This window comes from Austrofundulus limnaeus, unplaced genomic scaffold, assembly GCF_001266775.1.
Source record: "Austrofundulus limnaeus strain Quisiro unplaced genomic scaffold, Austrofundulus_limnaeus-1.0 Scaffold5, whole genome shotgun sequence".
NCBI classification, from domain to species: domain Eukaryota; kingdom Metazoa; phylum Chordata; class Actinopteri; order Cyprinodontiformes; family Rivulidae; genus Austrofundulus; species Austrofundulus limnaeus.
The window spans coordinates 3,836,505-3,849,147 of NW_013952407.1; the positions used below are offsets into that span (position 1 = coordinate 3,836,505).

The following is a 12,643-nucleotide window of genomic DNA, read 5'->3' on the forward strand; positions in this document are numbered from 1 at the left end:
GGTGAAAATTTCATGTCATTAGCACCTCTAGTAATATATTTACTGAGAAAAATGGTGACGTGTTCAATACTTATTTTACCCGCTGTATGTACATAGGTGTCTGCACATTTAGTGTATATTTTATTTTACAGGTTTATTTGTGTAGATTCACTAATAATAGTTTCATTTACTGATACAAATTTATTTTAAAAGGGTCCTATATGTTCAAAATATGTGTGTATGTGGATATGTATAGATACACAGACTTGTTCTATACAATGAATTTGACATGTCTGAAATGATTCAATCATAAAATAATTCTGTTAACACACATTTCATTTTTTGTATTGGATTTTTAGTGATATAAACTTGGATTAAGAAAAAAAGCTTAATTTATTTCAGTATTTGTTTCTGTGTGTTGAACATGAAACAAATGTTTTATAGAAACTTTGGGTACTAATGTGTAGGCAGGACAGGTACGTACGTTTGAAAGGCATGCGGGATCGTGTGTTCAGGTAGAGCTTCTTGCTTTTGGCCGTGCGAACCTTCTTGATGTTGTAACCCAGAGTGTTGCAGCGGTTCCTCCTGCAGTCCAGGCAGACCCCCCTGCCAAAAGCGTTGTTGTTGCTGCACAAGTAGGCCGTGCTCTGCTTGTCTTTGTTCAGCAGAGAGTCCATGAACAGATGGACGGAGCGCTCGTGGGAACATTTCACTGTCTGTTCGAAGCCTGCATGAAGATGGAAACGTGAGACGTTTTTTTTGATGAGTCAGACTCTTACATCCATCTGCCTGTTTTCCTGTCACATCCTCACATCACTGCTCTGAGTGGACTCTCATGTAGCCTGAAGGCAGCTCAGCTCTATAAGCACATGTTGCCAATTAACTCCTGAGGATGACAGCTGCTTTAATGTGGATGTCCCTGTCATATTACGCAGATCTGTGTTTGATTAAGAGGCACCATCAGTTCCCCCGAGCCACTTTTGTGGGACTGGAGGCAATTAAATGCATCAGCATAAAGTCAGAATGAGAAACTGTCAAGATGAAGCATCTAAAGCAGTGTTTCTGATTTGGCAAGATGAATTAGGAAAATAAAAATGTTGTGATAAAGAACACAAACAAGCTAACCAGCAAATCTGAACGCAATATTTATTTTTTTCACTGGGTTGTAAATAACACCATGAGGTCATAGAAACTGTCAAACTATTAAAAAAACTCATCAGTCTAAAGATCTTAGAGGTTTGTTTCAGAATTATACTGTTTACCTAAAAAAGCTTATTATTTTGATTCAAAAATGATTTGAAGTGGTATGAAATTACTTTTTACACTTTGTGAAAGAGTTTGCAAATTTGTAGCCTTTTAGGAGAACCAGAAGAAATTGTTGGGTAAAAAAACAAACCAATCATTTCAATCTCAGCAAGTCAGATCTTCATTTTCCTTATTTTTATTATTGTTTAAATCTGTTCACGAGTTATGAGAACTTAATAAATTAAATTCTTCTAGTAGGCGTATTCATTAAAGTCCAAAAACAAAAACAGAATTATTATTATTATCTTAACATTTTGTTTTTGTCTGCTTTTACAGACATCTAAAAATTCAGGGTTTTTTCCATAAAAATATGCTGAGCTTGCAGCGGCATCTCTTCTTGAAAATTGCTAACAATATTTAGTATTACTRATTATCGTTGTGGAGTGTTCTTATCATACCAGAGATCCCGTACTCGCTGATGTGCTCGTAGATGTTCTGCAGGTTACACCCAGGCTGAAAGTCTCCTCCGTTGGGGTAAAAGTCGTAATGTGCCACGGCTTGCTTGATGCCAACGCTGAGGCCCAAACGTTCATGGGTGAAGGTGTGGATGGCGTCCACAAACTCGGCATCGTCAGGAGAAAGTCTGTCTGTGGGAGACATCCCTTCAAACAGAGGCCCTGCTGGATCCAGGCCTGGAAATGCAAAATATAAATACAGCACGTTGTTTCAGACAGAAACACGCAAAAAAACACAAAATGATTTGCAAATATTCAAAACAAAAAGAAGGTAATGATTGCTGAAGCAGGGGAAACTCCTTTTTACTTCACTGTGAGTGTTTTGGACTCGTGACATGTTTGTTCACTGATATGTAACTACTGATCAGTTCAGAACCTTTTCTGCACGTTTTATTATTTTGTATGAAGGATGCATGAATTTCCTGCTAAAATAACCAAAATCTTCACAGAAACAAAAGTCATCTGGACCACAGCATGTTGTGTCAATAACGGTCTGAATGCTTTTCCAGCTTTAAGATCTTTTTTTTTCTTCTGTACATTTTTTGTGCTTTTTCAACAGTTTATAAATCAATATGTCCAGCTCCTTCAGGACGTTCTGACTGTTGGTATTTCAGCAGTTTATACATTAAGGGATATTTAGCGTTATTTTGGCCATTTTTTTTCACATTCTTAAAACTCTCTTAAAGTTCATACATCTTTACTASACCTTTTAAATTTTGTTCTGGTTCTGTTTTTTTTTTTTGTACTAATTTCAGCTTCCTTCTGTTACTTTTTTTGCTGATCTGCTATCGTTTTGAGTTTCTCTGCAATTCCTCTAACTTCAACATCTTGTGCGCCTACTTTAAACTTTTCTCTTTTTTCCTTTTCACTTTCTTTCATCTCTCTTCAGCTTTTTTTTACCCCCTTTCAGCTATGTATCTTTTCATTTTTTGTCTGCATATTTCTGCATTTTTCAGCRAATCTCTGCCCCTTGAAACTTTTGTTTTCACAGTTTGGATTCTGCAGCAAATTTCAGCAATCATTTGGCCAATTTTAGGTTCCATGCATCATGAACAGCTAAACAAAATTTTAAAAAGTATTTTACAGTAAGCAATATTATTAATAATTTGTTATTTTTGAAAACCTTTTTGCTGATGCTTTTTAAATCTCTTTCATTCTTCTTAGTCAGTTGTGTCGTGTTCCACCAGTTTTACTGCTTTCATTGAAATATTAAATATTTAGTGATTCAAAATATATTTATATTTTTTATTTATATTTTTTGGCAAATAAGATTCTATGTTTATTTTTGGTCACTATAATTACCCTTGAGCAATGATTAAAGAAAACTCACCAGTAATTCTTCCGATCTTCTCTGAACCAGACAGAAAACTGCCAGCAAATCCAGATATATGAGCTCCCAGGCTGTAGCCAATCAGATGAGCCTTTCTAGCTGAATACTGGTACTTTTCCTACAGATTTATAACAAATAAAACACTTAAATGCATGCAACGGGGTTAGAGTTTATAACAAGAATAAAGTTTAATTTGAGGTTAAAAATTACGTTTTTTTTTCTTAAGAAATAAACTGTGTGACCTGAAGTTTTTGCAGCAGGTGAGCTATATCCTTCCCCACAGTGCGGGTGCTCTTTACAGCTAAAGGATAATGCTGACAAGCCAGAGACATCCAGTCGGTGATCACCACGTTAACGTTTACAGCGTTTGCTTTTAGCAAAGTGGCCATCCTGAACACCCAGCTCTCCATCATACCATCCACCTGAAAAACAAGGAAAGTTGAAAAAGTGTCTTTCAAAACACAACTTGTTTGAACGTCTTAGTGTTCATTCAGTTCAGTTAAAGAAAAAATCTGTTTCTGAGAGTCACATGAGTAACAATGTGAGAAAAAAAACTGTATTTGATCAAAATAGTTTTCATTTTTACCWCCATCATTAAGCTAACATGTTTCCTTTGCTGAGGTTGTGTTCTGTTCTGTGTTCAGCGAGGCGTAAAGAAGTTGACCTTACCGACCACCCATGAGTGATGATGATGAGGGGATTACTGCTGTTGAAGCCGCAGGAGGTGAGCGTTTGCAGCTGCAGAAGGTCCAGCGTGCAGGTGTCCTCACCTCCCAAAAACAGCCTGAAGACTGACCTGCTGACATGTGGCTCTTTCACCCGCAGGACGGCCCTCTCTGCCGGCTCCCACACATCTCAGAAATCAAACAGCAGCAGGGTTATCTGTTTGCTCTTCTTGAGTTTTCTCCTCACAAACTGGTAACTGGAAATGTTTACTTTGGGGTGAATAATTACAAGTTTCCTCTCTGGATCAGTGGAAGCCTTAATGCAAAAACATGAAAGGCTGATGGTAAACAGAGTCTTTTTCTGCTCCTTTTCATACCTAGACTGTAGCCTAAAACAGTTTTAATCTAATTTCTGATGTGAAGTTTTTTTTATTAAAAGAACAAGAATACCTAAATTGGGTGAAATTCTCTTTGTTTTTGTTTTCACTGCAACATAAATTTATGATTAATTCTTCAAACCTTTGTTGTACAACAAAATGCTGACATTGATTGCTACATTTTGGCTTCAGTGAAATGAGAAGTGTTTGTGTGTTTTGCTCTGTGAAGATATTTGTGTAAATCAAACACAACAAGAGAAACTGTGTTAATGGTCTAACATTAGATGCCAACGTTCTCTTTGTGGTTTTTTATTAAGCACAGATTGAGCAGGGGAACATTTTTCACCCCAGTCAGCATGTTTGTGCTAAACTTTATACATTATATTAACATTGTCCAAGTGATTGTTCAGATCTGTTGAACGTTATGAATCATTGGTATCTAACCTGTTGAGGATAAACAACCTCACTTTGACTGAATAGTTTAAATTTGACTCATGAACTAAATGTTAATCTGAGTGGGATCAAGACCATGTGGATTGCTGCAAATATCAAAAATATCATAACAGTTTTTTTTTTTTTTTGCAAAAGCAGTTGCTGGTTGGTGGCAGTTGCAGCTAGCTATAGCACTCCTAATGCAGCCTGGGTCACTTACTGCAGGATTATTGAATTATTCCTGCTGGAATAACTGTTTAATGCAAAGTTGTAAAGTTTTATAAAATATAAACTGTTTATTAGAAATATTTTTGACTGAAGTTAGAGCAACAGTGATCTGGCCTTCAGATTGTTAATTTGATCAGAATTAAATGGTTTCTTTAATGTGAGGTCATTCAAAAAGTTATCTGAAACAAGTAAGATGTTTGTTGTTCATCTACCTTTAATACTAAATTCATTGYACGCTTTGGAAAGCACTGTGGAAAAAATATACAAATACATCCAAAATATTAACTATTATTCTGTCTTTCCACTTGTCTAGGAATCACTTATCTGAACTTAGCACAAAAAGTAAGTAAATTYGTGTTTGGTAGATTATTTCTTTGTTGTATCAATGCTTCTTGGCAATAAATCCTATGGTTGGCACCTGATTGGCAGTACCTGGAGGTACCAGAAGTTCAAAACAGGAGTCAATAGCAACAACAGAATAAGCTGTTTGGCAGAGAAGATTTGGCAAATGTTTCATGTGCACAACCCACACACTCAGCTCTACTGCTCATCCCACAAATGCATGTTCCTTACAAATGTGGCATCATTTAAAAGAGAAWTTAACAAACTTTTCAACGATGTTACAACAAAGAAATAATCTACCAAAAACAAATTTGCTTACTTTTTGTGCTATTCATGAAGTTAAACCAGTGCMAAAAAAATGCTTGTAAGACATTTCAACATTCATTTGATACTCACCTGATCTGCTTCCTCTGATTTTCTTCCCGTTGCTGAGGTGATAAATTATGAGCAGACAGCACAAGATTCTGAGCACAGACATGACGTCACACTTTGATAAATCCCTCAAACCAGCTCTTTACGTAGGGGAAACGCAGAAGCTCTGTCAAAAAAGCCTCATTTCCTGCCTGAGGTTTCAAATCTGATCATTGTGTCATCCTGAACAGATAGAAAGGCGACACTACAAGTCATGGTTTTATGGATCAGGTGGTTCCAGTCCTTACCTGATTGGCTGGGGGCCGGGTCATGGTGACTGACCATATTGTGAAAGAGCAGAGGTATGAGCATGAAGGGGATGTGGTCCAATGTGCTGATAGTGGCTGGAAGGTTGGAGTCCTTAAACAAACTCTGACCAGGACCACCTGGATACATGAAAGGTTCCTATTTTTAAACAGAACTACCYGAAGAACTAAAATACTTCATGGGTGTTCAAAATGACAAAAGATTCATTTCCAACTTYGTTGCGACACATGATTGAGCAGTAAAACTGTAGTACTCTGTGTACCCAGTTAACACTCAAACATAAACCCTGAAACTGGCCAAGAAGTGAGTTAACACTGCTGTTTACCTGAATTGAGGGGGGAAAATCATCCAGAATTTTGAGTTGTTTTAAAATATCTCTGCTCTCTTGTTGGTTCAGATATTTATGTCAGAAAGAGTTAAATCAAATCAACAAATCGACAGTAACTTTCATGACTGATGACATTTTTTTAGTGTAATTGAGAGATTTGAACATTTCCAGGTGATATAACAGCATCACCTTTTCCCTGGACTGATTTCAAAGCTCAGTTTGACTGAGGACAAGGGTGGGAGTACGATCAGTACACAAACAGGGTTAATGGTCACACAGTGGTCATAGAGACTCTTACATTAACCAGAGACATATGTCTGCTTTTCTGTCTTCTGACTCCAAAATAATAATGTACCTATACATAATATATTTTGTTGTAAAATCAAACTATTACGTTATTCTTAGTGCAAAATGTAACAGTGGTGGGCAGAACTATTCTAAAAAATAAGTTCCACTAACCCTAAAACACTAACTCAAATATTTAGGTCCCCTAGTGCACTAACGCACTGAAAAATTTAGCAAAAGCTAATTCTAAAGCACTAAAATAACCCAGTCAAGCCATGCACATTCTTCAAAGGACAACATGAGTCACATGTTGCCATGCTCTCTTAAGAGTTATCACTGACATTCCACAGCTGTATCTGAGTTCATACGTTGTCAGTGTATTGTCACCTGGTGGATAAGTGACACACATATGAAAAAATGTGTGACAGCTTTCATCCTTAGCTGTTAACAATAATGCTGATTAAAAACATTTATAGACCTCAGTTAGCGATTCTAAATGTTGCCTATAAATTTAGCAAGAGCTAATCCACTAATGCATTTAAAATTTAGCAAAAGCCCTAAAGCACTAATCAGGAAATTAGTTCCCCTATTAGTACTTTTAGTGATTTAGGAGAACTGTGCTGGAATTTAATTAATTTTAAAGTGTGTTAAATAGTTCAGTGGTTGGATCTGAACAGTTTATTCTCATTCTCTCATGTATCTCAGTCATATATCCACTGTATAAAGGTAACAACATTCATCAGGTGACAACATTGTAAATATTATGAAGGCTCATGAAGCATGATCAGATTTTTATTTATTTGTGTTTTTTATTTTAGGTGTATTTCTGCCAAACCTCAGTTCAGATCAGTTTGTGTTTTAATTACATCATGGGCAAACAGTTTGGATGGTTCAGGCTTCAACAAACATGCTCCTGTTTTTGGCTACATTACATAGATGAACAAACATCTCTGCTGTAAATATGATCAGTAATAATTTATCTTTCCTCCCAACAGCAAAGAGTTAAATCACAGTCTGACTATCTTTGACAGAAGTGCCTTTGAGCAGCACTAGACTTCAAACCTCATGACCCTGTGTGCTTTTCCAAATGATGTGGACATACTGTACAGTGCACAAGCGTGTGTGTGTGTGTGTGTGTGTGCGTGTGTGTGTATGTGGATAAAGCAGTTGACTTTCATGCAACAACAAAAAAGTGAAGTTAACTTAAACACAAATAAGAATTGTGCAAAAAAATCAACTTTTGTGAGCTTTATTTAATGTTATAATGTCATTCTGTTATCAAACACATACTCAGRGTGTTGCTTTGACTCATTCATGCATGTTTGAATCCTTGAATCTCCTGAGGTGGCTGTTTGGAGTAGTCTRAATTTGCTGGTACAAAGCACCGCCTATTTGTACAAAGCTCCTCCCTGCAGCTCAATCTGCAGCTGAAGTCTCGCCCTACAGAGCACAACCTTTTTCAAAGCATTGTTGTGAAGACGTGCTGAAGTGGGAGTGTCAGAAATGGTTGGAAGCTCTTAAAGAGGCAGAGGCCAATTTCAAGATGTTTAGATCGGCTATGATGCAAAGACATTTATTTTTGATAAATTAATTTTCATAACAAATGAAGGTAACATAGTTACTTGATTGTGGTATATGAAACATAGTTACTTGATTGTGGTATATGATTAAACCATGTGCTTGGAAAATACATAACACCGCCTGTAAAAAAAAAAAAACAGTGAGGAAAGACAGAAACAGTGTTGTGTACAGTAGCTTGTTGTGATGCATTATAAATGTAGAGTCAACGAGAGGATCCTCTGAAGACCCTCTGAACCATAAACTCTTCATCTATTCTCCATGAACTTATGTAAGTTTTCTCTATTGACCTAGTTGTATTTGTTATTTTAGTTACTGGTACATTTTATTGAAAAGATGATTATCTTTGTGAACACGTACTTGTTATTAGAACCAGTTTCAGTCCAGTTTAGAACGTGGGACAGGAATGAATTCTCCCAGCTTCAAACAACTATTAAGAATTTATTTCAAGTTTTAATTGGAATTTGGTTATGCCCAGTGTTAGAAACTAAACAGTTCAAACGTATCTTCAAGCTGAATGGAAAAATGTGTATTTGTTAACAATGGTAAATAAGTGCAGAAAACCATGGAGGTGTCATGATGAGTTTTTAAATATTGATTCAAAAAAGGTCRAATGTTAATCACTTCACTTGGAGAATTATATTTTTTATTTGCACACAGCTCAGACATAAGTTGATGTTTTGTACAAGACCATTCAGTAACACGTCACACACCTGTGTTTCACAAAATATTGTTTCATCTTACATAATTACACACCTTAGATGCTTTTTAGAATAACATTACCACAACACTCATACCTCATTTAAAACAAAAGTTACTTCATATACACAGCAAACAGTGAAAAATGTTGTTTTAGATGGAAAATTAAGAAATTAATACAAAGTAAACTGCAGAACACTAAAACACATTTGGATTTGGTGAAAAAAGACCTAAAAGATAACAATCAATATCAAATCTCACAGCAAACCACATTTTTCTGTTTCACAAAAAAGAACATTTTATTGTGATTGGCATGTGGCCAAACAGTTGTCCTGTGCATTAATTAACCTCTGTGCTGCTGTAAAACGGCAAGAAATAACACAACAATAATACTTTTTAATAGACACCTTCATGTGACAGATGTATTTTACTTCACACTTTCAAGCAGGATTGACAATTTTCTTATTGTTTAATTTGTGACGTTGCACTGATATGGCATTTATCAAGTCTGACCTCATTCAGCTCATGTTTTCAACGTGAAGCTTGTTAGTCTTGACTCAGTTAAAACACAATGTATTTGCAAAAGTCTTTTTCTCCTCCAGCCAGTTGACCAAAGTAATATCTCTTATGGCTTTTTATTAGTAAGATATCTGAAATAAGAACGTCTAAGACACAGATTTAAAAGTGAAGTTTATATCAAACAACTTTGAAACTTTAGTGTAAAAGTCAAAAATTATAATGAATACTGCTTTTTAAGGCTGGTATATCTAAATATGTGGTATAAAAACAAAAAGAATTAAAGAACTATAAAGCAATCAGTCATACATTATTTTACAAGCATGAAAAAGTTGAAAAAAATGTTACAAAACTTGGTTGCAAAAACTAAAAACCRATATATTAATTACTATACTGTGTATACACACTTCATCTAATAAAGTTCTGTTTTGTCAGACTATGAAAAATACTGTAAATGTAAACTATTCTAATAATCGAAGACTCTCCCAATAAGGAGACCGTTTAAAATGTTGCATAGCCACTGTAAAATAAAATGTTATGCATTTTTTTAAACCCAACTAATAATTCAAGTCTGAGACTCATTAAGCCTGCTGCCTATAAATAGATCACTGTTGTGTAGATCTGTGCTTTAACATCCATTYTTCAAACTTTAACTGAGTGCAATAACTTCATATTTGTCCTGGACATTGTCCGCCCGTCTCTCAGGTTCATGTTGGTGCAGATCAATGAAGACAAAGTAAACTACTGCTCCAACCGCTCCACCCACCATGGGTCCTGCCACAGGGATCCACCACCAGCAGCCCCCGGCTCTGCAGACAGTATGTGGAATTATGTTTTTAAACTACAGTCACGAGTCAATCCAATCTACATTTACATATTATCTCATGCACTTCTCACATCTCAAGTCTTTTCAGGATGTGGGTAAATAAAAAAAAGGTAGCAATGATAAGAAAAACTGATTTTGCCCTAAAATCAGGCCCATAGCATAGACAGCATARGCAAATGCTAACTGTGCTGTTTATCCAAGGGGAACCACAAATGATAAATAACTATTTTATCATTTTTCATCAGCTGATTAAGTCTGTAGAATAATCACTGGTTACTCAAGTTTATGAAGGTACGTGGGTTTCTCAGCCTGAAAGTTTCAGWTATGATCTTCGATAAAATTCAAATTAAAGTCAGATTTTTCGTGTTCTACTTTCATAAAATACTGACTTTATGTTGTTTTATTAATCCCAAGAATTTAGTAAAATGCTCTTCAAACAACTGGAAAATGGAGAGTTCAGAGTAAATCTTTTACTAAATTTTCTGGGGGATTATACACCTGGAGGCCCCCTAGAACTGCTTCACTCCACAGCTGCTTGTTAACATGAACAGATGTTGTTGCTGTCAGCAAATGTTGGCAGATATGAGATGGACTTCTGGTATTCTGTTACAGATTAAATATATTGCTAATTGTTTGAATTAGACAACCTGTTTTATAAAGACAACAAGATAATATCAAAGACAAAATTATTTAATTTGTTGTGTATGTAAATTGGCAGCAACATTTGGAAAATTGCACAGGGGGCACCTGAAATCTTGCCTTTGGCACCATATTAGCTTGGTGCCGGCCCTACCTAAAATGCATCAWAGATTTATGCAAGTTTYTGTTGCTTCACWGTTGACCAGAGTCTTYAAAATCTGTCCTTTTGTCTTTGTGAATGCTCTAATTTTACAACAAATACAGAATTAAACTGCAACAGAACAGATTACGTACARTGTGTGTTTACGCTCCATGCTTGATGCCCACCTATGTTACCTGAAGCAAGTTACATTCTTAACCCAGATTACAGTTAAGTCCCATTAGGAGTTCTGTTTGTTGGACATATGTCCACGTTCCTSCTTTCGATCATTTAGGTTCATTTACTGAGCGCGGGGGAGATTATAGAGAGTTGCAGATCAGCGTGTCTAAACAGGCCTTTAATGGAGCTGAAGGGAAACGAGGAGCAGAGCGGGTCATGTGCATCTCTCAGGAAACAGACTGGAGGAAGGGAAGCGTCTGGATTAGAGACCTAAATCTTTGGTGCTAAGATGATCAGAGCAGCAGACAGACGAGCTCTAAGTCACAGAGGTGTTGTGTCTACATGCCGGAAACTAATGTCATGTTTATAGCGAATGTAGCAAGATTGTTCCAGATTTGACATTTATTTGGTAATATGAACCGGATTGTGTGAACACATTACGTGTTTTCAATCAGTGATAACTGAAAACAGCCTTTACCCACTTTTTATGTGTCCTCCAGCAACTTCATAWTGTCTTCTGTTCAAACTACATCAGTAATGATGCCTTCTAATAATGTATTCTGCACCCCTTTAACTCAGGTCCTCACATTCCAAAGGCATCATTATTGTCCAAGCAGCGTTTTGTTCTTACTTTGACAACCATAACAACCTTTCTCTGAATGCCTTTAGACACCGACACGCACAAACGCTTTCAGGTTCAGGGGTTAAAAAGATTGGTCCGCCGCAGGGTCAAGGATGACGGGTGCAGAGGGCAAAGGCACAAACAGCATGTTATTTACCAGCAATCAAAACAAAGAGGCCGGCGAGGTGGGGGTGGGAGGGTGACCAGAGGAAGGTGTTCCAGCTTTCCATGGATCACACCACTTTGTTTCTACAGGAATTAAACCATTAAACACCAAATATTAAAAGGGGGAGGATCAATCCAGTGAAACCAAGCTTGAGAAAAAAAAAAGAGTTTCTGTTCAGGTCATAGAACTGTGACCCCATACTTTAACATTTCAAAGACAACTACAGACTTATAAAAGCCTGCTGAGAGGAGCTCCATTTTGTTCCCATGCTTTTGAAATTGTTTCCTTTAACATCCTTTGGGAAGAGGGTAAACAAAGTCTGCTGAGCTCATCAGCTTCTATGAAGCAGCTTTGTTTGCGCTTTAATCAAAGTCCAAAGTGACAGCAAAAAAAAAGGAGGCAACTTATTCAGTTTTCTGTTTGCAACATTCAGATGTAAATATCTGCTGTTTTTATCAGTGTGTTCTGTAACTTAATTGCTTTTATTTCTATTAAACTGTGATATTATGGACTTGTTGTAGCTTAGTACATTTACTTTGTTACAGTACTTACGTAATTTTTTGAGGATTTGTAATTTTACGTATTTTTAAGTATTTTTTTAATTGGAACTTATATGATATATGATTTTTGCTTAAATACTTTTCTTATCCATGAAATTCATTTTTGCCAAAGTCTTTTACTGTTAAGGTATTTTTTACTTATATCAGCACACCCATCGCAGTTACCCTACATAGTTATTCATTTCAAGTACTTTATACACCTCTGCTAAACATATATATGTCCACAGCTATTTTTAATTGTTGGCATCTTTTTAATAAGTTTCTTGATAGAAACAGTAACTTGAGGTATGAGATGAAACCCTCAGAAGCTCAAC

General features: G+C 36.2%; 2 protein-coding genes and 1 long non-coding RNA gene across 4 annotated transcripts in view; 1 reads left to right on the forward strand and 2 right to left on the reverse strand.

Annotated features, from left to right (window-relative positions):
- The window catches only part of LOC106531678 (uncharacterized), a 6,636-nt gene extending 2,526 nt beyond the window's left edge, over nt 1–4,110 (forward strand). Inside the window, exons 2-3 of one of the 2 annotated variants that reach the window (XR_001311976.1) lie at nt 3,714–3,793; nt 3,895–4,110. This is a non-coding gene — a long non-coding RNA (uncharacterized LOC106531678). Of the gene's footprint in view, nt 1–3,499; nt 3,794–3,894 lie in introns of those variants that run through there. The other variant, XR_001311975.1, reaches the window with a different exon arrangement.
- Nucleotides 1–5,716, reverse strand: part of lipca (lipase, hepatic a) — a 9,955-nt gene extending 4,239 nt beyond the window's left edge. Inside the window, exons 1-6 of the mRNA XM_014027579.1 lie at nt 5,510–5,716; nt 3,739–3,923; nt 3,312–3,491; nt 3,070–3,187; nt 1,683–1,916; nt 464–706 (exon numbers count right to left, since the gene is read on the reverse strand). Coding sequence (XP_013883033.1) covers nt 464–706; nt 1,683–1,916; nt 3,070–3,187; nt 3,312–3,491; nt 3,739–3,923; nt 5,510–5,591 — 1,042 coding nt within the window. The 5' untranslated portion in view covers nt 5,592–5,716. The remainder of the gene's footprint in view (nt 1–463; nt 707–1,682; nt 1,917–3,069; nt 3,188–3,311; nt 3,492–3,738; nt 3,924–5,509) is intronic.
- A 2,890-nt stretch (nt 5,717–8,606) lies between these two features.
- aqp9b (aquaporin 9b) overlaps nt 8,607–12,643 on the reverse strand; it is a 13,389-nt gene continuing 9,352 nt past the window's right edge. The window contains exon 6 of the mRNA XM_014027612.1: nt 8,607–10,006. Within this exon, the coding sequence (XP_013883066.1) occupies nt 9,847–10,006 (160 nt within the window). The 3' untranslated portion in view covers nt 8,607–9,846. The remainder of the gene's footprint in view (nt 10,007–12,643) is intronic.